Source organism: Pseudorca crassidens, chromosome 20 (genome assembly GCF_039906515.1).
Source record: "Pseudorca crassidens isolate mPseCra1 chromosome 20, mPseCra1.hap1, whole genome shotgun sequence".
NCBI lineage: Eukaryota > Metazoa > Chordata > Mammalia > Artiodactyla > Delphinidae > Pseudorca > Pseudorca crassidens.
In genome coordinates this window covers 61,710,936-61,736,387 of record NC_090315.1, presented here as the reverse complement: position 1 = coordinate 61,736,387, position 25,452 = coordinate 61,710,936, and the positions used below count along the sequence as shown (strand labels likewise).

The 25,452-nt window shown below is 59.9% G+C and overlaps 2 protein-coding genes and 1 long non-coding RNA gene across 7 annotated transcripts; 2 read left to right on the top strand and 1 right to left on the bottom strand.

The window, feature by feature from the left end:
• Positions 1 to 746: 746 nt before the first annotated feature.
• LOC137214625 (uncharacterized) lies at positions 747 to 9,829 on the bottom strand. Of its 5 annotated transcripts, XR_010938964.1 has the most exons (7): positions 9,183 to 9,829; positions 8,861 to 9,071; positions 8,551 to 8,648; positions 6,762 to 7,647; positions 1,739 to 6,166; positions 1,252 to 1,293; positions 747 to 1,048 (listed from the first exon to the last, which is right to left on the bottom strand). It is a non-coding gene; the product is annotated as an uncharacterized lncRNA (long non-coding RNA). The 5 variants fall into 5 exon arrangements; XR_010938961.1 differs by having other exon boundaries at positions 747 to 1,293; positions 7,464 to 7,647; XR_010938962.1 differs by lacking the exon at positions 6,762 to 7,647 and having other exon boundaries at positions 747 to 1,293.
• Positions 9,830 to 10,229: 400 nt separating this feature from the next.
• Positions 10,230 to 16,966, top strand: MVD (mevalonate diphosphate decarboxylase). The gene is made up of 10 exons (XM_067718824.1): positions 10,230 to 10,381; positions 12,347 to 12,417; positions 12,810 to 12,924; positions 13,203 to 13,349; positions 14,128 to 14,327; positions 14,416 to 14,490; positions 14,588 to 14,806; positions 14,966 to 15,081; positions 15,853 to 15,961; positions 16,306 to 16,966. The coding sequence occupies exons 1-10, from the start codon at positions 10,312 to 10,314 to the stop codon at positions 16,384 to 16,386; spliced, it is 1,203 nt and encodes a 400-aa protein (XP_067574925.1). The 5' UTR covers positions 10,230 to 10,311; the 3' UTR covers positions 16,387 to 16,966.
• An 878-nt stretch (positions 16,967 to 17,844) lies between these two features.
• Positions 17,845 to 25,228, top strand: CYBA (cytochrome b-245 alpha chain). The gene is made up of 6 exons (XM_067718828.1): positions 17,845 to 18,004; positions 21,314 to 21,383; positions 21,872 to 21,946; positions 22,165 to 22,248; positions 22,770 to 22,851; positions 24,816 to 25,228. Exons 1-6 carry the CDS (start codon positions 17,947 to 17,949, stop codon positions 25,023 to 25,025), a joined length of 579 nt encoding a protein of 192 aa, XP_067574929.1. The 5' UTR covers positions 17,845 to 17,946; the 3' UTR covers positions 25,026 to 25,228.
• The last annotated feature ends 224 nt before the right edge of the window (positions 25,229 to 25,452 follow it).

The window sequence follows — 25,452 nt, the reverse complement described above, 5'->3', positions numbered from 1 at the left end:
CACCTCCCAGGCCGACAGTGGAAGGATCCTCCCGGCCCCTGCTGCCACCTCCCATTCAGCCTGCATCCTGCGCCCCAGGGGCGGCTCCACGACCTCCTCAGCTCACGCCGTTCCAGCCTCAGACAGGCTGCCTGCCCCTCAGTCTCAAGTTCAAGCCTGTCGCCCTTCGCATCGCACACGAGGCCACTTTCTCCCACGAAGCCCCCACGTGGCGGCAGCCTCTGCATCCCGCGTGCCTAACCTCTATCTGATCCGGGACAGGCCCTGGACAAACACCGAGGGAGTGGGGGAATAAAGAGGGGCCAGGGTGAGCCTTGGTCTACACCAGACTTTCCTGCCCCTTCGATCCAGCTCTGGGGCTTGTCTCACAATCGCGGCTTTTTCCCGCCCTTGGATAGGGGTCTGCTGTGCTTAGCACAGACGTGATAACCGTCGTCAGCCCCAGAGGCCCGGCAAGCAGCCTCCTGGGCTCATCCAGGCTGCATGGATCAAGCCCCAGATCTAGTTACAGGGGCAGCCGGGCTGCAGGACCACATGTGCGGGCGTCTGGAAGCAGGTAAGCCGGGTGCACATGTCTCCTGATGAGGGAAATACTTTCCACGGTGTTTGGCTCGAACAGGGAGGCCAAGGAGCGTGGGCGGGATGCCAGCTGTCCACCCAGCTGGCGAGGCTTCCCAGCCTCGTGCATACAGTGGACGATGCCGTGTTTGGAGCCCTCGTTTCAGAAAACTGGAAGCTGCAGAGGCTGCGTTATTTACTCCTGATTTAATGAAGAGTTTCTTCTGAAGGGCGACTGTACTCACCCGAGAGCTTCTTTGGGGACCGACAGTAATCAACAGTTACTGCGGACGGACGTGGCATGGCGCCGACACGACCCCTCTCACGGCTTTATCCCCGTGAGGGAGGACGTGGCACTGAGGGCCCAAGCAGCTTGTCCAGAGTCTCACGGCGGGTCCACGGCAGGGCTGGGATTTCTGGCTCCGGAGTCTGTAGTCTTGGCTCCTAAACCACGTTGCTGCTCAGTAAGCAATCCCGAGCTTTCCTTTCCCTTGGAAACCACAAATAAGGCGCCAGATCAGGAGAGCAGATACGTTTTTGACGCAGGGCCAGGGCGTGGGGTGAGACGGTCAGAGGGCGGCCAGACGCGCAGGAAGGGGAGCTCTGGAATCCACATGGGAAGCGGGTCCCCTCCCACGCCTGGTGGGGGGGGAAGATGGGCTGGAAGCAAGGAGAATGGCAGGAGACACTCACCATCTCAGAGCTGACCGGGCTTTGGGAAACAGGAGAGAGAAGCTGAGGAGAAAGAGGAAAGGGAGTTTGGAGCGCCTGGTCCACCGGAGGGCTGACGTGGGCTGCTGCGAGCCGGGCTTGGGGGCTAAAGGCAGGTAGGCAGCCCGCAGCCCCTGGTGAACAGCCCTCCGCACTCTGCCTCCGGGAGCCCAGCGCCCTGGGTCTCAGTGAGACCTTAAGCGTGTCTGTTGGAACCGTAAACGTCTCACGGGAAGCTCGGCAACAAGACGCTGGCAGACGCGGCCGGAAGGCACCTCTCAAGATTCGCCAAACACCTGCAAGAGCGGGGATAACCCCGGGGCCGCTGAAGAGCCCACAGAGGGTCCCTGTTAACGGCTACAGTTACACACGCAGAGCAGCCTGCTCTGGGCCTTTGTTCCTAAGATCTGGGGAACTGGTGTGCTATAACCCATGACAGAGTACCACAAGCCCGCGGCTCAACACACACCTTTCCTGTCTCAGCGTCCTGGAGACCGGACGTCCCAGATCCAGGGGTCGGCAGGGTGGCTCCTCCCGAGGCCGGCTTCTCCCCAGTTCCTCACGTGGTCATCCGCCTATGTGTCTGGGTCCTATTTTCTTTTTCTTTTTTTTTTTTTTTTTGCGGTACGCGGGCCTCTCTCTGTTGCGGCCTCTCCCGTTGCGGAGCACAGGTTCCGGACGCGCAGGCTCAGCGGCCATGGCTCACGGGCCCAGCCGCTCCGCGGCATGTGGGATCTTCCCGGACCGGGGCACGAACCCGTGTCCCCTGCATCGGCAGGCGGACTCCCAACCACTGCGCCACCGGGGAAGCCCTGGGTCCTATTTTCTTATCTCTTTTCTTATCTCTGGCTTCACTTTAGTCTAATCCGCTCTGTAAAGATCCCACGTCCAAACACGGGGCCTGCAGGGTGATGCTGGCGCTGGCTCCCTGCCAGCTGTGTCATCTCCCAACAGGCCCCAAGAGGAAGGACTCTGTAGGGAATGGGAGCGCACAGAGGCTGGGACTGTGAGAGGCCCACTGGCCAATGGCAGAGCAGAGATCCAAACTCGGGTCAGACACGGCAGCTGGGAGTGGGATCCAGGGTAGAGTGAGCTGCTCCTGGGAAAACGTCACTCATTTCAATAGGGGGGGAGCAGGGGCCATGCAGACGGACGAGGTTAGGGCTCAGACCATGGTGGAAACAGGGCCTCTGTGTCTCTTCACGATGGCATCAGGCCCCGCAGGAGGCCCTGCACTCAGGCGACGCTCCTGAAACTCATGCTTCTTGAACATGTGCATACGTGCGCTGGGCCTATACTCGAGGCCCGAGACGCAAACGTCAGACGCGAGGAACTTAGCTGGCGGTCCAGTGGTTAAGAATCTGCCTTCCAACGCAGGGGACGTAGGTTCGATCCCTGGTCAGGGAACTAAGATCCCACATGCCGTGGAGTAACTAAACCGGCACGCTCTAGAGCTCACGCGCCACAACTAGAGAGCCTAGAGAGTCCGCACGCCACAACTCCTGAGGCTGCGTGCCCTGGAGCCTGCACACCAAAACTAGAGAGAAGCCTGCATGTTGCAAAGATGGGCCCACGTACTGCAATGAAAGATCCCGCGTGCCGCAACAAAGATTCCGCGTGCTGCCACTAAGACCGGACGCAGCCAAATAAATTAATTAATTCATTTAAAATCCATACGTTAAAAGAAAAAAGAGACGCAAGCAGGAGGAGGGGAGGGGGCTCACCACCCACACCCCGCCCTCCTCCAGATGCAGCTTCATTCCCCACTTGTGGAACTTCTTCCCGCGCTGCCCTCTCGGTTCCAAGACTGAAGGCAAGTACTTTTAGATGAGCATCTGGGCAAAGACAGCGCCTCTGACACCATGAGCGTGTTATCCTCAGACAACAGCGAGAGCCCTCTCCCACCCTCTCTGAGCCCTTCAGTTCAAAGTCATCCACCTGGGCCTCACAGAAAATCCTGCACAATCAAACCTGCTTCACTGAGAGGTGGCTGGCATATGCTCACTTGCACGTACGCTGGCGTCCACGTGTGATGCGCACCTGTGACACCATCGCCCCCACCGACGGAAGGGACATACCCACCCCCAGGAAGCTTGCTCCTGCCCCTTCCTCATCCGCCCAACCCACCCCCTCGGGAGCCACTGGTCTGCTTTCTGTCACTACAGATGCGATGGCGCTTTCTGGAATTCCCACGGGTGGAATTTGCCACGATTGCCCTCCCTCTGTCTCCAGCCCTGGGCCCTCGACACGCCCTGTGCTTTCTTCCCATCTCACTCCTCCAGGCCTCAGGCTCTGTTCGCTGCCACTCCCCTGCTGGTCCAGACCTTCCATTCCAGACTGTCACTGTCTGTGACACTTTATCTCTTAGCCTACGTCACAGAAGAGGACAGTGGCACAGACCACCGCGGTGACCTTTTAGAGGTCTCGCTGGCCACAGACAGCCCTCGCTCCAATGCATCCATGTCACCGACTGGCTTTGCTCTCAAGACACAGTTACAATCACATCGTTCTCCAGGCTGTCGCCACGCCCGTGGGACCACAGCATATATTTGCATCTCCCGGCGACCCACCGCTGTCACCTGTGGCCTCCCGTGCCACTCTCTCTGCTGTGCTTTTGTTCAGTCTTTTTTTAAAAAAATATTTATTTATTTGACTGTGCCAAGCCTTAGCTGCGGCACGCGGGATCTTTAGTTGGGGCACGTGGGATCTAGCTCCCTGACTAGGGATTGAACCTGGGCCCCCTGCATTGGGAGTGCGGGGTCTTCACCGCTGGACCACCAGGGAAGTCCCCTTTGTTCAATTTTTAGAAGCCGTCTCACCTCCACAAGGAGGTTGCCAACCTCCCCCCTCACCCGAAACAGCACCTGCTGGAGGAGGACCCCAACGAAAGTTCGTGAACGATCAGAGGGGCACGCACAACGTAGCCAAGTTTAAAAGGACTCTGAAGGCTTCAGAACTTCCGTTCTGTGATTACTAGAAAGTTACACTCTTCCCTCAAGAGAGAGACAATGGAAGGTGATTTTGAAAGCCTGAAAGCATGAAGGCCGGGGTGACCTCCCACGAGTCTCCGCGCGGAGCGTGAACTGAGCTCTGTTTCTCCATTTCTGCTACCAACCCCACTAGTCTGTCATCCTCACCTTCCCAGGATGCCAGCAGGTCCTCTGCAGCTGGGTCATCTTGACACTCAATTCATCCTATAAGGAAGAGTCAGGGGTCCTTAGAGACATAACTACGAGAAGAGCCAGGCTCAGACACAGGAAGTGCTGTGCAGGGACAAGACCTCACAGAAAGGAGGGCCATCCACCTCCTTGCATCTGCGAGTGGACCAGGATGGGAGATGCACCAGGTACTTGGGGAAACTGGTGGGAGTTCTCCAAGTAAGTGGTAGAGGCTAGGGCTTCATTTTTTGACGCTTTAAATGACCACATGACCTGTATTCTTTTATGTGCATCAAACGTTCCTTAAGAAACAGGAAAACTTTTACCGAGAAACAATGGCTGTGGGGGAAAAAAAGTTATCAAGAAGAAAAGGGTAGGGCGGGCGTCCCCTGCAGTGATGACCGGGACATGGTCCAGCTGACAGCCCTCAGCCCTGGGCCACTCCACCGAGATCCGTTTTCTCTAGATGGGGATGGCTGGTGAGCGTGGGCAGTTCCTGGATACTTACAAGGCAATGCAAAGCAGAGCACAGAATGTGATTTGGGACCGTTTTGCTTGAGAGCAGGGTCAGTGAGCCATGGCCAGGGGCCAGACCGAGCCCTCCCGACCTGTTTTGGACAGCCCAAGAGCTGGGGATGCTCATATCAAAGAAAAGCAAAAGACGTAGCAGGGACTTCCCTGGTGGTCCAGTGGCTAAGACTCCGTGCTCCCAATGCAGGGGGCCCGGGTTCGATCCCTGGTCAGGGAACTAGATCCCGCATGTGTGCCGCAACTAAGAGTCCGCATGCCGCGACTAAGGAGCCCACGTGCTGCAACTAAGGAGCCCACGTGCCGCAACTAAGACCCAGCGCAGCCAAAACAATCAATAAATATTAAAAAAAAAAGACATAGCAGCATTATTCACAATGGTCAAGAGGCGGAAGCAGCCCAGCGTCCACGGATGGATGAATAAAGTGTGGTCCATCTGTACAACGGAACGTCGCTCAGCAATAAAAAGGAAGGAAACCGTGATGCTCGCCACACAGGTGAACCCTGAGGACACGATGCACAGTGAAATAAACTAGACACAAAAAGGCAGGTCCTATATGATTCCACTGATATGGGGACCGAAAGGAGCCAAAGTCAGAGTGACAGAAAGTAGATGGTGGCTGTGAGGGCCGGGGAGTCGGCGTTTATTGGGGACAGAGTCTCAGTTTAAGAGGGTGAGAACGTTCTGGAGGCGGACGGTGGTGATGCTGCACCGCAGTGTGAACGCTCTTAGAACTGAACACTCAAACCCGGTTAAAAGGGACGTTGTGTGTTATGTGTATTTTACCACTGTAAAAAAATACCAACAAAATCAAAAGAAGATGTTGTGGCCTGAAAATTCTCTGAGATGCACACCTCCGTGTCCGTGTCACTTGCTCGTTTTCTAGCGCTGCTCTGGATCTGCCACAGCAAAGGCAGGTCGTGGCGGCCGAGCTGGAAGAGGCAGGAAGCCAATGGTGTTTGCCACCCAGCCTTCTGCAGAAAAGCCTCGAGCCAGTGCCGGGACCCACGGAGACGGGCTCGCTGTGTGGGCGCAGGGTCAGAGTCCTGGGCCTTTAGAGGTCGTCGAGTTCAAGCCCTTCAAGATGAGAAGCCCCATGGGACTCCAGAAGGTGACGGAGAGGACAATGAGAAACGAGGCGCGCAGTGAAATCCGGGGCACTGGCCCTTCTCGCTCTGAATGGGTGCTGCCGCCGGGCTGCTGGCTTGGCCTGGAGGAGAGAGGAGCTTCCTCCTATGTTCTCCTGCTCAGTGGCTCCCACCGCCTCCACTGCCAGAACGTCCCCGCCACCAGCGCCGCTCCGACCCCCCGGCTCCGCCCGCCCCCGCGGACTCCTCTTCCGTCCGCTTGCCCTGGACCACACCGTCTGCATCGCCCACGTGTACCACCTCGCGGTGGAGTCTCCCTGCACCTCATCACCTCTGCAATGTCACCTTCTCTGTAAGTAGCGAATCCCCCCCACCAAGGTAATCTCCCCCGGGACAGGAGACTCCCTCCCTTTCCATCTCCCACTGCCTCACTCCCTGGTGTTTCACACGTCCCCGGTTCCAGAGTAACCTCGCTGCTGAGGATCTCCAGAGTGGACTGAATTGAAACGAAAGGGCAATAAGGAAAGATCTGCGTACAGACACATATCATCTTTTCAAGTCACCTCCCATCCACTAAGTCCCTTCAGGGAGCACTGCCCTGCTGTAGGAAACACGCTCTCTGCGGCTTCGAAAGTTACCCCCACGCTGGGTTGGCCTGACTGCAGGGCCTCTGTGCACCGTGTTATCTGTCTTTATTACTCACGGTGTGGTCCTCACCCAGCAGCTTCTGCCGTCGACGCCTGGGGCGCTGGCTACACAGGCAGACCCCCAGGCCTCCTGACTCAGAACCTGCACTGCAGCACACTCCCTGGGCGACGGGTGCGCACGCCAACGTTTGGGAAACGCCATCCCACATGCTCTCTCATCAACACTGAGGAACCCCCACAAATAGAAGGAAACCTGGGAATGCACATGAAACCGCAACGAGACACCAGCTCACACTTCACAGCCCTTGGGGTGGCTACCACAGAAAAAGAACGAAAGAAAAGAACAAGGGTCAGCGGGGACACAGGGAAACGGGAAGCTCGTGACTGCTGGCGGGGATGTAAAATGGCGCGGGCGCGGGGAACCAGTCTGGAGGCTCCTCAAAACATTAAGCACAGAGCTACCGCACGAGCCAGCAATCCTACCACTGGGCAGCTCTACCCAAAAGAGCTGAGAGCAGGAACTTGAAGGGATGTCTGACACCCACGTTCACAGCAGCATTCCTCACAACAGCCAACAGGCAGAAGCACCACAGAGATCCACTGATGGATAAATGGATAAGCAATGGTCCGTCCGCACCACGGAATAGTATTACTCAGCCTTAAAAAGGAAGGAAACCCTGGCACCTGCTACCGCGTGGATGAACCCTGAGGACATTATGCTCAGTGACATAAGCCAGACACAGAGGGACAAATCCTATAGGATTCCACTTACATGAGGCCCCTGGAGTGGACACATTCAGACACAGAGAGTAGAAGGGTGGCTGCCAGGGGCTGGAGGAGGGGTGGGCAGTCAGCATTCAGTGGGGACAGAGTCTCAGTTTGGGAAGATCAGAGAGCTCTGGAGATGATGGTGGTGATGGCCGCACAGCAACGTGAGTGCCCTTATTGCCACTGAACTGCACACTTGAAAACGCTTAAGATGGTAAATTTTACGTTACGTATATTTCACCACATTAAAAGAAAATGCTTTGAAACAAGACAGGAAACCTGAGGACTACGGGAGATGCTCCAGGCCTCGCTGTTGCCCCTCGACCTTGACAATTCAAGCTGACTCCATTTTCCCTGCACCTACCACCACGCCCGTGAAACACGTTTGAATGGAGCAAATCAGAACGTGTGGACGTGGGTCTTAAGGTTTCTCCGTCTGGTTTCTCACCCTCACCATGACCCAACAGGCATTAACCCACACCTCTCTGACAAAAAAAAAAAAGAAAGAAAGAAAGAAAAAGAAAATAGAGGCCCTATGATGAGTTTACCTCATACATGCACGTAGACTGACCATGCAGGAGACCTGGGGCTCACGGTGCCAGCCTGGGGGTCTACGTCCAGCCCTCCTTCAGGGGGCTTGTTTGTTCAAGGTTCCCCACTACATAAGGGAGCCTTTGCCCACATGCACACAGTCAGGCATTTATGCCTCCACGTTCAACCGTGAACATGGTTTACACCATCGTAACACTGAGAACATTTAACTGTATGGGGGAGGAAGGACTGTGGCGGGGCTGGAAGAGAATGCCTCACTCCTACTTAGTGGTAATCAACAGACACCATCGAAAACGGAAATAAAGGAAAGAGAGAAAGAAAGAGGGGAAAGAAGCAGATTATTTAGAAACACAGAGGAATATAAGAGATTTAAAAGTGGCTGCCTTTGGTGAGCTGGAACCTGGGCGGGGGGTAGAGAAGGGGATCTGGTAATTCACTCTCTAAATCACGTCCATGTAGTACTGTCTACATCTGTTCAAGATGCTATCCCAAACACCACCACAGGCTGGCAGCTTAAACAACTACCACTGAGCTCTCACAGTTCTGGAGGCTGGAAGTCCAAGGTCAAGGTGCTGGCAGATTCAGTGTCTGGTGAGAGCCCCTTCCAGGTTCCCGGGTGGTGTCTTCCTGCTGTTTCCTCACCTGGAAGAAGGGGTGAGGGGTCCCTTTTATGAGGGCTCCATCCCCATGACCTCATCACCCCCAGAGGTCCCCCTCCTAACGCCATCACACTGGGGGGTTAGGTTTCAACATACGAATCTGGGGTGACATTCACTCTACGGTAAATACTTAAATTATAAACCATAAAACTGAAGTTACCCAGGTGATGTAGGGTGGAGCACCTAGCACAATATCTGGCGCAAAACAGATGTGTCATGAACGTCTGTGCTGTCCCTCACGTCACTACCACGGCAGAGCATAAATCACTGAGGTTCACGGGTGACCCTTCTTCTGTGGCTCAGAGAACACACCGCGACCGCTGTCCAGAGGAATCCACCAGCAACTCTTCAAAAAGGTTTCAGTGGCTTTGCATGAAACCGAAAAGCGACTCCAAGAAAACCTTAAAATAACCACCATCAGAAACACAGCTGTAAACGGCAGTGAGATACCAGTTTTCACGCGTCAGGCAGAGGGGGAGCCGCCGTGCCGGGGAAGGTTCGGGCTCCCTTACTTTTGTGGCTGGGCTTCAATGATCAATGGAGCTTCCAGAGGGAGCTTGCCAAGAGCTACCAACGTTACTTTAGGCACATCCTGCTGGGCCCAGCAATGCCAATTCCAGGGATTCCTCCCACAGAAGACCTCACACTTGCACAAAAAAGCAGCTTGTGTCCAAACATTGGTAACAACCCGACTGTCAACCAACAGGGGACACGGTGGACAAGTTATGGCAAGTCTAGATCATCGGGGATGATCTCCAAGAAACACCGAAGGGGAAGAAAGCTATTTGCTGATACTTTCAGGAACGGAACTGGGGGGGGGGGGGCAGCCTCCAGAGTGGGAGAATTTATATCACATACTCCTATCTTCACTGACACCTGAATCATTTTAAAACTAAAAATAAATTTTTACAAAGGGAAGGGGGCAATTGGGAGTTACTGTGTAAGGAATAGAGTTCCAGTTTAAGAAAATGAAAACGTTCCGGAGGTGGAGGGTGGGGATGGTTGCCCAGCGATATAAAGATACTTAATGCCACAGAACTGCACGCTTAAAAGTGGTCAAAATGGTACATTTTACAGCAATAAAAGAGTCAATATAAATGTGGCAACCCATTTCAACCAGGAAAAAAGAATCCTTGCTTAAAATGGGAGCGGGGTTTGAAAGCACCTATCTCCGAAGGAGCTCCTCCCTTAGCAGCCCGCCACCCAGGAACTGGTCGCCCAGGGGGTGGGGAGTCTATGGGAACCCCGGGCGGCGGGGCCCGCGTCCTGCCGAGCTGAGTTCAGCTTTCACCTCGAGTCTTCCACCTCAGGGACCCGCGCGCTACCGGTAAGGCCGCCGCCACGCGCCGGCGCACACCCCGCGCCTGCGCAGAGCCGGCGCCTGCGCGGACACCGCGTTGGGACAGATCCCCGCGCCTGCGCAGAGCCGGAGCGCGGCCGCTGGCCAGCGGGGGCGGGCTCAGCTTCGGCAGTCCATCGTCCGATCCCGTTCATTGGCTGAGAAGTGGAGCGTGAACAGGGCCCGCCGCTGATTGGGCGGCACGCGAGCAGGTGGGGCGACGCGGACCAATCGTGGGGCTGGTTGCGGCGCGGGTCGGAAAGGCCTGCTGCCGGGAGCTGGGGTCGCGCTGTTTTTCGGCCATGGCCTCGGAGAAGCGGCTCGAGGTGGTGACCTGCACCGCGCCGGTCAACATCGCGGTCATCAAGTACTGTGAGTGGCGGGCCTCGGGACCCGGGATGTGGGGGCCCTGCGTACGGGGAAACTGAGGCTCGGAGGGGCCGGTTTGGGCGGTGGAACGGGTCCTCCGCCCGCGGCAGGTGGGCTGGGCCCTCGTCTGGATGAGATTGTGTGTCCGCGTGCAGGTGTGAGGACCCGCCGCGCCCTCCACCCGGCAGGGCAGTGCGATCGCGGAGCTGGGCACCACCTGCAGCCGGGACACCTGGGGGCACTGTCCTTACGGGACATCCGTCCCCGCGGGGCTAGACAGCGGGAGACACAGTCCATACAGGACGCGCGTCCCCGCGGGGGCTTGGCTCCCATGGTCACGCCCACTCTGCCACCTCGACCTGCTCTCCGTGTCTGTCTGGTTCTGGTCTCAGGAATGCTCTTGGGATTCGTTCTCCTTGCTCACTAGTTTCTGGAGAGTCGCCCGGGTGAATCTTGGAGTCAGTTCTTCTGTCCTGTTCCGTCCCCAGCGTAGAGGGGCCACAGTTTGCTTGGCCATATGCCCTTTCAAGGCAGCTGGGCTGTTTCCAGTTTGGGTCAATTTTGAATAAAGCTGCCGTAAACTTTTCTGTACAGGTTTTTGTGTGAACGTAAGTTTTCATTTTTCTGGATAAATGGCCCGGAGTACAGTTGCTGGGCCATAGGGTGGTTGCATGTTTGGTTTTTTAAAGAAACAAACTTTTCCTGCGTGGCTGTACCATTTTTCATCCCTACCAACAACATGTGATGTAGGTGTGATCCAGCTTTTCCGCATGCGGTGTTGTCACCAGCTGTTATTTTAGCCCTTCTAATGGGTGTGTGGTGACATCTCACCGTGGCTTTAGTTTGTGTCCTCCTGCCGCTCAGTGATGCTGAACGGGTCTCCCAGTGCTCATCTGCTTGCCCTCTGAGAGTCTTATGTGAAATGTCTCTTTAGGACTTTCGTCCACATTCTAACTGAATTGTCTGCTTCTTACCGTTGAGTTTTGAAAGTTCGCTTTGTATTTTAGATACTAATTCTTGCTGGATGTGTGCTTTGCAGATATTCTCTCCCACCGTGTAGCTTCTCTCTCCATCCTCCGAACAGGGTCTTTCAAAGGGCCCAGTGGGTCATCTTCTCCATCCTTGGTACCAAGTCAGAGACGTCTTTCCTAGTCCTATGTCCTGAAGACTGTTTATGTTTTTTCCCAGAAGTTTTAGGGTTTTACGTTTTAAATCTAAGTCTGTGATTCATTCTGAGTGACTTTTTTGTCCAAGGTCTGAGATGTGGGGCTCAGCTCTGCTCAGTGGTGGATGTCCAGTGACCCAGCAGTCTTTTTGGAAGAGGCTGTGCCTCCTCCTCCGAGTAGCTGCCAGAAACCAGTTGGGTGTGTTTATGGGGGATCCTTCTGGACTTTCCTGTATTACCTAACACGATTCATCTTTCTTGTGTCCCGTAACTATCTGCCACCCCAAAGATCCTGCACAAAAGTGCAGCACCTGTGCCTAACAATGGATTTGAAATTTTGGACTTTCTGGAAGGTTTCCTGTGTTTGCTGTGATATGACAGGAGTGGAAGTGCTCAGCGGAAGTGGGGGGAATGCTGTCTCTAGGGGGTACGAACAGGGAGATTTGAAGAGTTTTCAGTAACTGGGGCTCCTGTTTGGGAGGAAAAGGCAAGGGCCTTATAATCAGAGCACTCAGCACGGCTATTTGTTGAATGAGTGAAAGAAGCAGTGAAGCAAGGGGTCCAGCACTGCTCTCGGGAGCTAAGTGAAGTGGGGGAGCAAGCCAGGAGGGCTTCCTGAAGGTGGGGGCACAGCAGGAAGAGGACTTAGATTGTACAGTGAGAGAGCTGGGTCCAGGCAGCTGGGGAGCTGTGGGGTGGCAGTGGGGGTGGGGAGGGGTGGGGCGTTGGTGGGCGGGAGCAACAGTGCGCCCGTCTGCTGGGCTGGGACACTGACTGGCTTTGCCGTGGGCCATGTGTTCCAGGGGGAAAGCGAGACGAGGAGCTGATCCTGCCCATCAACTCCTCTCTGAGCGTCACGTTGCACCAGGATCAGGTGAGCCTGGGCCGGAGATACACACCGAAAAAATATTTACAAAACCTTTGTTTACAGATGGTGGCGGTAAATCCCCAGCCAACGAATGCTGCTCGACCCATCACCCGCTGTGAGGAGTGCTCAGCGCACAGGCATGCACATGCCTGGCCCCCTCCTAGGAGGTCCCTGCCCTGCATTCTCTGCCAGGAGATGGGAGTATGGGCCGTGCCTTGGGTAGTAGACGCCCATGGGGTGTTCCCACTGCCTGAGCCCGGCCTGCCTTGGCCTTCACCTCCAGCAAAGCCACTGCCCTGAGTGGGCGCCCAGGAGGGACCAGGGCCGGAAAGGCCCCTGCAGAGAGGGGTGCTTGGCTGATGCCCACCACCCAGGAGGCCCTGCACTTTCTTTCCCAGTTAAAAACCACCACAACAGCCGCCATCAGCAGGGACTTCACAGAGGACCGGATTTGGCTAAATGGCCGGGAAGAGGACGTGGGGCAGCCGCGCCTCCAGGCCTGCCTGAGGGAGAGTGAGTGGGGGCCCCGGGGATGCTGGGGTCAGGCCAGGCCCGCTCCTTCCCCTGTGCCCCTTCCTCGTGCTGGGCGGGTCCGAGTGCACAGAAGGCGCTGCCACCGCCACCCCCCACCCCACCCCCCGTACCTCCCCCACGCCCCAGGGGCCGCGGACGCCCGTCAGCACAGCTGGGTCTGGGCCTGGGGTCTCCCGAGAAGGAGGTCTGCATGTGGAGCTCAGACAGAGGCCGGTCCCCACCATGCTTACCCATGGCGCTGTCTTCTGTCCCTGCAGTCCGTCGCCTGGCCCGCAAGCGGAGGAGCGACGGCCACGAGGACCCGCTGCCCCTCAGCCTCAGCTACAAGGTGCACGTGGCCTCGGTGAACAACTTCCCCACGGCCGCGGGCCTGGCCTCCTCAGCGGCAGGCTACGCCTGCCTAGGTGGGTGCCCGGGATGGGTCCCAGTGCTGTGCCCCAGGCATAGGGCCGTGGCCTCGGCTGTGCAATATGTCTGAATGCTGAGCTCCGTGTATAGGACCCTGTGCGTGACAGAACGCCCCTCAGACTGGCTTAAACTAAGTGGGGATGGTTTCTTGGCTTACGTAGCAGAATCCCAAGGGCTGTGGCCAGCTCCAGGCTCTCAGACGGCCTACTGGGAGCCCATCTCTCCCTCTGCATCTCTGCTCTGCCCTCCTCTCTGTTGGCTCACTCTCCAGCAGGGACCCCCACCCCCAAGCTGGGGGCAAAGGCACTTACCACAGAGGTGGGCAGCTGAGTCACATCCTCCATGTAGCCTAAGACCAGTGAGCCAGGCTGCATCGGGGGCAGACGGCCTGCTCGTGGACCCCCAGGTCCGCATCCTGGCATCAGACCCTTGACCAGTTCCGGCCCTGTGCCCAGCGCTGCCAGCAGCCCCAGGCGTGCATGCACACTTTTTGCCCTCTGTGCTTGGGCCCTGCCTCGATCAGCACCCCTCAGAGCTTTTCAGAGAAGCTTTCTCTGGCCCCTCGGCACACAGGCCTCCCAGTCCCCAGGGGGCTTCCCCTCCCGCCAGAGCCCCCTGCGGAGGCTGAGTGCGTGAGCACATGGGTGCTGGATGCCAGCCGTGGAGCTGGGGGCCGAGCCTCCTTCCCCCAAGTGCCCCCCTCCCGTGGCACTGAGCACAGGCCGGCGCCCCTCCAGCCTGTCTGAGCCTCCCCGCCCCCATCACTGCCTGCAGCCTACGCCCTGGCCCGGGTCTATGGCGTGGAGAGTGACCTGTCGGAAGTGGCCCGCAGGGGCTCGGGCAGCGCCTGCCGCAGCCTGTACGGCGGCTTCGTGGAGTGGCAGATGGGGGAGCGGGCCGACGGGAAGGACAGCATCGCCCGTCAGGTGGCCCCCGAGTCACACTGGCCGGAACTCCGTGTCCTCATCCTCGTGGTGAGCTGGAGGGCCAAGCTGGGGGCGGGAGGGCCTCCGCAGCTCCCGGGGCCGTGGGCGTGGCGCAAACCTCCCTCCCTCGCCACAGGTGAGCACCGAGAAGAAGCCGACGGGCAGCACGGCGGGCATGCAGACCAGCGTGGAGACCAGCGCCCTGCTCAGGGTGAGGCCGCGGCCGGCTGGGCGGGTGGCTCCCGGGGCGCTTGGAAGCCGGGCCCCGTGGCTCTGCTCGGCTCACGGAGAGGCCGCCTGCCTTGCAGTTCCGGGCCGAGGCGCTGGTGCCGGCACGTATGGCCGAGATGACCCGCTGCGTCAGGGAGCGCGACTTCCAGGCCTTCGGCCAGTTGACCATGAAGGACAGCAACCAGTTCCACGCCACCTGCATGGACACCTTCCCGCCCATCTCCTACCTCAACGACACGTCCCGGCGCATCATTCAGCTGGCGCACTGCTTCAACGCGCACCACGGGCAGACCAAGGCAGGGGCGGGCGGGGCGCCCCGGGCCGCGAGCCCTCCTCCGGGGGCCGCATCTCCCTCTCGCTCTCGTTTTCGTTGCGCGGCCCCCCACCCTCGTCTCGAGCGGGTGGCCAGCAGGCACCAGGAGCTGGTCTGAGCCGGTCTGACCTCGTGGTTCCAGGTGGCGTACACGTTTGACGCGGGCGCCAACGCTGTGATCTTCACCCTGGACGACACTGTGGCCGAGTTTGTGGCTGCCGTGAGGCACAGCTTCCCCCCCGAGTTGAACGGAGACAAGTGAGTTGTGGGTCCCCTCCTGGGAGGCCACGGCAGGCGGTGTGTCCCACGTGTGCCTCTGTGTGATCGCGGGCGCTACTCCCCTCGGTCCAGCCCCGGGGTGCGCACGTGCCGCCCGCATCTCCTGTGACGGCGGGGCGTCTGGATTTCTTCCTCGCCGCTGTTGAAGGGACCCAGTTCTCAGTGAGGGGACGCCTGCCCGCGAGGGGCACGGGAAGTGTGGGTGGGGCCCTTTGATCTGCCACCCAGGGGGGGCGGTGCCACTTCTGGTGGGAAGAGCCGGGTGCTACCTTCCACACCACGTGGGACCGGCCCCACGACCGAGGACTCGTCGCCCTGGTCACCCTGGGGGTGGTTTGTAGGTTTAACACCAACCCGAGCGTCAGCTGAGGCCTTTGCTTCTCAAGCTGTGTCCCCCAACGGGCGCAGCAGCAGCCGTGGGCCAGGGTGAGAGGCGGCAGCAAAGCCTCGTGGAGCTTTCCCGAAACCCTCCCCTCAGCGACGGCGCCAGGCCCTCGGCCTTCCCGCGCGGCGTCTGTGTGCCTGGTCAGTGCTCGTGACGTCAAGCACCATTTAACCGCTCTGCGGTGTACAGCCCGGGGCATTAAGAACGTGCTGGGCACCCTCGTCCGTCAGCCCCAGAGGCCCCGACTCCGTCGGTAGTCACGACCCCCCCGCCCCCGGCCGCCGCTTCGTGTTCCGTCCCGGATCTGCCTGTTCTGCACATGCCCCATCCCTGCCCTCCCCGTCCAGTCCTGCCTTGTCTCCTAGGTTTCTGAAGGGGCTGCCCGTGGAGCCTGTCCCGCTCTCGGATGAGCTTAAGGCTGTGCTGGGTACGGACCCCATCCCCGGCGGCATCAAATACATCATTGCCACTCAGGTGAGTCCTGGCCGCGCACCGCACGTGCCCTGCGGGCTCAGCCCCAGGCTGAGGGGAGGGGAGGGTGGGTCTGGAATGTGGGGACCCCCAGAACAGATCAGGGGCCCTACTCGGGTGGCAGGGCCGGGCTTTCCGCCACATCCATCCAATTCCCAGACCTGTGACCTGTGCACCCAGGCCTTGGCCTCTGCCGTCCACCCCAGGTCTGCCCGGAGGGGCCGAGGCTGTGCTGGAGGATTGGGCCCTGGGCCCGGCGTCACCAACAGGGTGTTATCTGACTGGCACTTCCTGGAAGGAAGTCGCTCCCTGTCACCTGCCCTGATGTTGATTCCTCACCCCCCTAGGTGGGACCCGGGCCTCAAGTCCTGGATGACCCTGGCGCTCACCTCCTGGGTCCCGATGGTCTGCCGAAGGCAGCCGCCTGACCGCCTCCTCGACGGAGCCCTGGCCACCGCTGGGAGAAGAGGCCGCTTTGCTGGGACTGGGAACCGGGTGTGGCGGCTGCCCGGCCGTGCTTGTTGGGATTTGTGCGTGGCCGCCTGGCTCTGGGCTGTGGCCGAGTTGGACAGTGGGACGACGCCTGCAGGTGCCCAGGCGGTCAGGATCGGGGCCGCCAGGTGCCTCACCTTTCCCCGACCTGCGCCCAGCACCTTGCTGAGATGGGAGCCTGGTTCCGGATCCAAGCACTGGGGGACCGAGCCGGCCAGTGGGAAGCTGCCGGTGCATCGCCAATAAAGGGCTCTGGCCCTGAACTCGGGGGTCACGCCCACTGCCCCCAACAGCAGCTTGACCACTGGAGATGACGGCGTGTCAGGGGTCCCCCCTCGGAGCTGGAGCACGGGCCACCGCACAGGGTGCGACCTCAGGACACCCCTGTGAAGTGCTCCGCCTGGCCCTGAGCCCAGGCCCCCGAGTGGGTACAGGGTGTCTTCACAGAAAGACCAGTGTTGTGTCTGTGGGGACCGGGGAGCAGCGCCAAGGCCGCAGTAAAGGCAGTTCGACGAGCATGCTTTCTCCTGGTACAGGCAGAGCTCACCGAGGGGGCTGGGAGGGCGCGGCGGGAGATGGGGCTGGGGACTCGACTTCTGCCCCCAGCTCGCCCTCTGTTGCCCAGCCACATATGGGGTGCTCAGCTGACCCTGCCCCATGGCCATGGCCACCACCGTGGTGGACGTGGTCACTCAGGCTGACGGGCTGGGGACGCGGTTTGGGCCTGGTTCTAAGCTCCGTCCAGGAAGGGAGGTGGGAAGCGGCTTTGCGGGCAGGAGCCCCTACTCAGCCCGAAGCTGTGGGTCTGCGACGAGAGCCCTCGCTCCAAGTGAGCTTCTCCATTCCTGAGCTGAGTGACCTCCCCTTTCGCACCCCTCCCCATTGTCCTAACCAGCTGGGGGGAGGAGAGGGAGGGCATCTGAGCGCTCTGACCTTGACCCTGAAGGGGGGTCAGAGGAGGGAGGTGAGAGGACTGCCCAGCACCCCTGCACTCCGGATTTTCCCTGAAGCCTCCCACACTCTCAGCACCACCCCTCCCAAATTAGCCTCTGAGCAAAGGGTTGCCTGCAGAGGCCACACCTGTCCACACCCGCGCTAGCCCAGGGCCAGATGAGGCGGAGGCTGGGCCTGCGCTGACACGAGGCTCAGGGGTCCTGGCTGGAAGCCCCGCCCCCACTCGAGTCCACCGCGGCCGAGCTGGCTGGGTCTGCACGGGGGAAGGCCTGGGCCGGCTGGGTAGGGCCCCTTCCTGAGCTCCAGGTCCCAGGCTCTCGTGGCGGGGGTGGGGGACGCGGCTCCCGGGAGCACCGGGACCCCACCTGCCCCCAGGCCTGCCTGCCACCTGGGGAACCGGGGCTGGGGCGGGGCCAGCGGCGGGGCGGGGCCGGGCGGCGCCGGAACTCGGGGGACTCGGGGGACTCGGGGCGGGAGGCAGGCGGAGCTCTGAGGACGCGGGATCCGAAGTGCCTTAGCCGTGTCCGAGCCGGGTCGCCACCATGGGGCAGATCGAGTGGGCCATGTGGGCCAACGAGCAGGCGCTGGCGTCCGGCCTGAGTGAGTGGGGGGCTGCCGCGCTGGGGGCGGGGCTGCAGAGGGCGGCTGCGCCTGGGGTGAGGGGTGCCGCGGCAGTCCAGGCTGGAGCCCGGGCTGGGGAAGTGGGGGCCTGGAGGCCTCAGGCTATGGCCGAGGAAAGGGGGAGGGGGCAGGCTGGAGAGGGGGCGGGAGAGGGTCCTGAGGAGCCAGAGACCCTGCGCTGCAGGCCAGGAAGTGGGAACTGAGGCCTCGGGGTGGGGGCCCTGAGACTGGAGACTCCAGCGGCAAGGAGTCTGGGGGCCTGTGTTGGGAGCAGGCAGCAGCCTCCTAGCGGAGCCTTGGAGCTGGGGAGGGGGATCCAGGGCCCTCCTGCCCCTGCAGACCCGTGCACACCCACACCCCATCCTCTGTCCCTTCACTCTTCCACCCCACCCCCACCCCCCGTCACAAGAGGAAGTTACAGTCGGGGGAAGAAGCGTTAGCCCCCGGTGGTTTCCGGAGAGTCACTGCCCAGCAGGGTTGGGAAAACCTGGCCTGACCCACCCCTGCCTGGACTGGCCCCTCCTGCCCCAGGGGTCCTGGGGTGTGGAGGTGGGCTCCTTCTGCCTCCTGGCCTTGGACTTGGCCCATGGGGGGCGACCGCTCTGTCTCTGGGGCCCAGGCCTGAGTCTGCTCAGAAGGCCATTGCACAAGGCGGCCGGAAACAGCCATGTGACCTCCTCCCACCCAGCTCCCTGCGGCTGCTTCTGGGGAGGGACGGCGCACTCACCCCGCCGCCCTGCGCTCATGGGGCGGAAGCCCGTGCTGTACAGATGCAGGAACTTCTCAGGAGGCGGCGAGGCCTGAAGCAAGAAGAAGCCGCTCACGGCTCTGCCCCTCCCAGGAAGGCCCCACACCTAGTCCGAGTGGGCGGGTGGGAGGACTGGGGGATACGGTGATGAGGAGGGTCTCAGCCCACCCCTGCTTACCTGGGACCCACCCCGAGGTCCCCATGCCCATCCTGGGGACTGGAGGAGCCGGCAGAGCTGGGTGCGGAGGGGAGCATTGTAAGGTTGCATTTTGGGAGGTGGGCAGCTTTGGGGCACCAGCCCCAAGATTTGTGCCCAGGCAGACAGGCCCCCTTCTGGCGTCTCAGTGGCTGAGAACTCAGTGGGTCAGTACCTGGCTCTCCTCGCTTCTGCCCAGAGCTGTGCTCTCCCCCCACCACCCCCCTGCAATGACTATGGCTCAGCTTCCTCCACCATCAGAAGGGGCTGTTTGTCAGAAGGTCCCCCTTTTGGCTCCAAATTCCTCCTTTTGCTGACTTTTCCTCCCGATTCAGTACTAACTACAGCCCTCCGGGCTGACCAGGCCAGGCCCGACGAGCGGCCCAGCAGCCCGTGGGCCCTTTTTATTGTAGAAAGTCCCATCTAATCAGACCATGTCCCCTCCGATTCCGACCGCTCCACCCCTGGCCCTCTAGTCCTCTGGGGCCCACCCACCCTGGCCTTTGCGGAAGCGGCTTCGGAGAAGTCTTTCCAGAGCGCACAGCCTGACGTAGCCAGCACCTCTGCCCGTGTTCACCTTGCTCACCACTAGCTGAAGTTTCCACCCCCATCGTGAGACCACAGCCCCATGGGAGCTGAGGCTCTTGCTAGTGATAGAGGCCCAGGCCAAGGAAGTTACACCCCCAGGTCGAGTGGCCATGGTGCTGCCTCAATGCAGGGGAGATGTCCCTTCCCTCCCGCAGCTCAGGGAGGCGCCGACAGCACAGCAAGCGTGAACATGAACGCAGCTGAGCCTGACACCTGCGGAAGATGATGAGGGTTCAGGGGCCGAAGGGAGGGGCGCCAGGGTCAGGGCTTTTACCCGGTGAGATTCTGAGGCCAGAGCCGGGAAGAAACAGACCAAAAGATCATCCCCCGCAAGGAACTGTGCCATCTGCCACTGGAGCCTGGACGAAGAAAGTCTCAAACAAGACAAAACCGCTGGGAACTCAGGCCTGTACTGCGCATGGGGTGGGGGGGGGCTGCCACAGGTCCCACTGACCAGGAAGTTCAGGTCACCGGAAAGAACTACTGAAGGATGTGCTACAGCGAGAGCGAAGCTGGATCCAGAGAGAAGGATGGCAGCGCCAGCGTGAAGACACTGGCTGTAAATCATTAATAACCGTGGGTAGTTTGGGGTGAGACTGAAGTTAAACCTTCTAAAGTCCACATGCGGTTCAGGAAGAGGAATTTTAAAATTAAAGTTTGATCAGGTCAGCAGAAGGCAGAAGAAGCAACAGAAAAGCTACTTCAAGAGAAAACACAAGAGAGCGAAGTAAGTTACCTGCAAGCACAGTCGATAAAAGGTGTTAAGTTCACTATCAGATTGCTTAAACCATAAAGAATCTAGCTCTATCGGCTTATTCATTATAGCCCACGACCAGAAGCAACTGACGCATCCCAAAGACGGGAGAATGGATAAACACATCACACAGTAGGAAACTACCCAACAAGACAAAGAGTGAGCTGGAGCTCCACGCAAACCACCGCAGGAAGGGCCTGGACAAACCTTCGGTTCAGAAAAAAAGGGCCCTCGTGGAACTTTCTGGGGTGGCGGGAATCTTGATTCGGGGAGATCACGTAGGGGGTCACACATGTAAAAAGTCTGTGCACTTTATGTAATCATTGTACCTCAATAAATGACTGGAAATCCTGGGGACAGCTGGTGGTGACGGTGTCAAAACAATGTGAATGTGCTTCACGGCACTGAGCTGTTCACTGATTTTACCGCAATAGAAAAGAAAAAGATTACTGGGGAGGAAAGACAGAGATACGCTTGCTCGCGGCAGGTGCACACGGGGCTGCAGGTAAAGGGCTGGAGAGACCAAGTCCACTCAGAACTGCATGAGACAAAACACATGAATGGGGGCGTCCAGGACACCCCCAGCCGGGAGAGAACGTCCACGCAGCCGGTACAGAGTCAGCAACCAACAGTGCAGTCTTTAAATGCATCGAGCAAACACTCAGCGTGTTGAGGGTCAGGGGCCTGAGGAGTGTGTCCAGGCTGGAGCCCAGGACTTTCCTCTCCCACACATCCCTCAGCAGCTCCTCAGGCCCCTCCCTGGCTCGAATGCTGCTTCCCAGGGGAAGGCGTCCCGACCCCTATGCCTACGGCCATTCCCCATCACCGGCCAGGGGCTGCACCCACCTGGGTCCCCTTCCTGGGCTAACACGGTGGCGGACAGAGGGCAGCTCTGTGGTGCGCTGGTGGCCCCTCTGGGGGAGGGGGAGCACAGGGGGGCGGCCGGAGCCCCTGCAGGCATGGGGTGGGGCACCTGCTAACCTGCTTCTCCTCTGTCCACAGTCCTCATCACCGGGGGCATTGTGGCCACGGCCGGCCAGTTTGCCCAGTGGTACCTGGGCGCATACTCCATGTATCCTCCCGCTGCACACCCCAGGTCGGGGCGGGGGGATAGAGATGCCGCTGCCCCTGGAAGGCAGGAGGGGCTCATAGCAGGGAGGTGACAGACCACCGGGCTGGGCCCTGGCGGGGTGGGAGGTGTCAGTGCCCCCTGAGGGTGGCACTGAGGCCTCGGGAATGCTCGGGATCCCCTCCACACCCCCGTCTATCAGCCACCCTCCCTAGCCGGCCGGGCCTATCCACGAGGGGACCGGGTCCCCCCTTCCCCCCGCCGGCCCAGCTGTTACAGGCTCTCTGGAGGCCAAGGCAGGCATGGGGGGAGGGAGGGCACAGGACAGCAAAGGAGGCAGCAAAGTGGCCAGAGCTATGGGAATCCCATCCAGCTGTTTCCCAGCTGCATGACCTCAGGCAGCGGCCGCACCTCTCTCTTTTCTCATCAGCAAAGGGGGCTCACTGTGGCCTCTCAGGCTGAGCTGGGCTCTTCCTTAACCGCAGCTTCAGAGCGGCAGGTGTGTTGATCTGCCTGCTAGAGTACCCGCGGGGTAAGAGGAGCAAGGGCTCCACCATGGAGAGGTGGTGAGTCTCCCCGCCTTGCCCTGGCGGCCTCCCCAGGAGCCGTAACCACGCGGGAGCCTGGTCCTGTCCCCAGCGCCAGCCCACTGGGTGTCTGCCCAGCCGCTGAGCCCCTGGGCCCCTGGGCCCCTGGGAGGAAGAGCCGGGCGCTCTGGGCCGGGGTGGGCGGTGGGGTGTGCTGAGCTGGACGCAGTCTGTCTCCCCTCCCTCCCTCTGCCTAGCGGACAGAAGTACCTGACCAGAGCGGTGAAGGTGTTCGGGCCCCTCACCAGCAATTACTACATCCGGGCCTTCCTTCACCTCGGGTGAGTCTCTGCCCACTTGGGATCACCAGCACCGCCGGCAGAGGACTGCTGGCGTCAAGTTAGGCCCCTCCCGGGCTCTGCCAGAGGTTCCCTAAACCTGTATCTGTCATTACTTACAGGGTAATGATTCACCCCAGCCTGGTAGCTTAAGTCAGGAATAATCAGTGTTCTGGGGTTGACTGGGCTCAGCTGGGCGGTTCTGCTCAGCCGTCCCACAATGAGTCTGGTGGTCGCCGCCGGGGAGACCGCCACGCGCAGCGCACCTGCAGCTGCTTGGGCCTCCTCCCTGGGTGGCGGCGGGGGGCCCAGCGCCCTGCCCCTATGTCTGCCCGGTTTGCCCTGTGCAAACCAGGCAGAGAACAGCTCCGGGGCCGAAGTTAGAAGCCCAGCCTGGGCAGCAGTGGGCATCCCCTCTGCTCAAGGTCCTGGGGGCTTTGTCCTGAGATCCTGTGGTCTCTGACCAAGGCCTGGGGCTGCAGACCCCCCTTCTGACTGTCTTCCGTCCTCCACCCCCTCCCCAGGCTGTCGGTACCTGCTGGCTTCCTGCTCGCCACCATCCTGGGCACAGCCTGCTTGGCCATCGCAAGCAGCATCTACCTGCTGGTGAGTAGCGTCCTCCGTGGTCAGCCCCGCCGGTCCTTGACAGCCTTGGCCCCGTGGCTGGCCCTGCAGGCCGAGCCCGTGTCCTTGCTCACGTCGTGGGGACAGTTCCAATGTAGCCTCCATTCTGGCCCATCTAGCGTGCTGGCCGTTCCCCTACGTCCTCTGTAACCTGCGCTGCAGCCCTGCGCGGTGGGAGGTGGGGCCCCCACTTCACAGACAAGCGGCGGAAGCTCAGAGAGGGGACGTGGCTGGCCCAGGTCACACGGCCGGCAGGCCCGGCCTGGACTGGGATCCGCTGCTCAAAGGTTTCTCATCCAGTTCGGGATGCCGTCAGGAGCTCGTGAGCAGGGCAGATGCCATGTGCAAAACCCTTGGGGCTGGGTTTGCCTGGAGTCCAGGTTACGCAAAGGGCCCCTTGTCAGTGAGGCTGGGCAGGGCAGGGGGCGGCAGGGATGGGGCGGGGGCCCCACCAGGCGCAGGCTGCCGGACGCTCGCTGTTCTCCTGCGCGTGGTGCCCCTGACCCGCCGAGCCGCGGTTCCAGCCCCACCACGGCCACCAGCTTCAGTCAGGCCGACAGGGCCTGATGATTTCGACTTGATTGCTCCGCTGATGACGAGCTGGCCGCCGCCTCATTTGCTCCAGCTGTCTCAGTGCTTCTAGGCTGCCTGGTCAGACCTTTTGCCCATTTTCCTACGGGGGTTTTGTCTTTTTCTTGTTAGTTTGCAGGAGTGTCATGTGTATTTTAATTGTGAATCCTCTGTAAGTTTTAGCCACTGTGGGTACTTCCTCCTTCTCTATTAAGGATCTAACTTTGTCCGTGAATTCTTCACTGAGCAGAAGTCTGTCTGTCTAATATATTTATTTGCTTTATAGTTTGTGCTTTTTAAAAATGGCTTTGCCTGCCCATATGCCATATTTTCCTCCATTCTTTTCCTTCAACTTTCTAGTTTTACCTTCTGGGATAGAGTGTTCTACTTTGGGTTTTTTTTTCTCTTAATTATTTTTTGGCTGCGTCGGGTCTTCGTTGCTGCACACGGGCTTCCTGTAGTTGCAGAGAGCGGGGGCTACTCTTCTTTGTGGCTCACAGGCTCTAGGCGTGCGGGCTTCAGTAGTTGTGGCTCACGGGCTTTAGTAGTCGTGGCTCGTGAGCTTCAGTAGTTGTGGCACGCGGGCTCTAGAGCGCAGGCTCAGTAGTTGTGGTGCACGTGCTTAGCTGCTCCACGGCCTGTGGGATCTTCCCAGACCAGGGCTCGAACCCGTGTCCCCTGCATTGGCAGGCGGATTCTTAACCACTGCGCCACCAGGGAAGCCCCAGCGTTCTAGTTTTTAACTTAGCAGGCGTGATTCTAGAAATTCACTTTATTCTTATGCTTCATAAAGTATATGCTGTCACATATTTTTTGTATCAACTAATGTATTAGGGGAGACAAAATGAAAGATACACGTTCTCAGGTCCGCTTGGCCTCTGGCCCTGGAGTCTGCATTTCAGCAAATTCCCTGGGCCGTGCACTCTTCCTCCTCAACACACCTGGGCCCCGGGCCTCCCTGGCCACCCTCCTGGGCCTCTCCCCACCCGCCTCACCCAGAGCTGCCGGCCTCAGTTCAGCATCATGGCCACTCAGGCCTGGGCTTCTGGCCTGCTCCTGGCCCTTAGTCCCTGGGAAGAAGGCTGGTCTTGGGCTGTGCACCTGGAAGCTGCCTCCAGGGGATCTTTCAGGAGCCCCGGGGTTCAGCACCCCTCGCCCTTGTGGGGCCCCTTGTGTTGTGGTGAAATAGCTGGGTTCTGACTGTGTGGCCTCAGGCCCATCAAATAACCTCTCTGAGCTCCAGTCCCCTCAGGTCTCACTGAATTCGGTCGTGTCCTGGCTTCTGGCGGGGGTGGGGGAGCGCAGGGGCGGGGAGGCCGTATGGCGGGGCGGGGCGGCCTGGGAGGACCCCAGCCCAGCCCCTCCATGTCCTGCAGGCGGCTATCCACGGGGAGCACTGGACCCCCATCGAGACCAAGCCCAAGGAGCGGCCGCAGGTGGGGGGCACCATCAAGCAGCCACCCAGCAACCCCCCGCCCCGGCCACCAGCCGAGGCCCGCAAGAAGCCGAGTGAGGAGGAGGTGGCAGGGGTCCCTGGGGGTGGCCCCCAGGAAAACCCCATGCCGGTGACTGATGAGGTCGTGTGACCAGGGCCTCGAGCCACTCCCGTCCCGCCAAAGCTTCGAGGGCTTCTCCTGCAGACGGGTGGGGGTGGGCAGCCCCCAGCCCAGGGCACCCCCTTTTCTGCAGACTCCTTCAGGTTCACCGGCAACAGGGCTGTCATCTTCCTCACGGGCACTGGGATCTCAGTGCATCGCCTGTTCCACGAAACACGTATCTGGAATTCCAACTGTTTGTGTTTCTACTCTGGAAAAGAACGTCTCAGGTCTGGGGGGAGGGTGTGTGTGTCCCCCCAGCTCCCTGACCTGCTAGGACTCACCTGCTGCAGCACCCCTTGGACCACCCTGGGGCCAGTGTGCCGTGGGCAAGGTGCCCACTTGGGACTTCCGCCCCAGCCAGGTCGCCAAAATCGTTACCAAACCAAACCCGGGTCTGCTCACCCGTGCACAGCAA

Coding starts and splice junctions, on each gene's coding strand:
- MVD (XM_067718824.1), top strand. CDS start 10,312: ATGGCCTCGGAGAAGCGGCTCGAGGTGGTGACCTGCACCGCGCCGGTC. Junction 12,418..12,809: donor TCACGTTGCACCAGGATCAG/GTGAGCCTGGGC, acceptor TTTCTTTCCCAG/TTAAAAACCACCACAACAGC. Junction 15,082..15,852: donor CCCGAGTTGAACGGAGACAA/GTGAGTTGTGGG, acceptor CTTGTCTCCTAG/GTTTCTGAAGGGGCTGCCCG.
- CYBA (XM_067718828.1), top strand. CDS start 17,947: ATGGGGCAGATCGAGTGGGCCATGTGGGCCAACGAGCAGGCGCTGGCG. Junction 18,005..21,313: donor GGCGCTGGCGTCCGGCCTGA/GTGAGTGGGGGG, acceptor CTCTGTCCACAG/TCCTCATCACCGGGGGCATT. Junction 21,947..22,164: donor GGCTCCACCATGGAGAGGTG/GTGAGTCTCCCC, acceptor CCCTCTGCCTAG/CGGACAGAAGTACCTGACCA.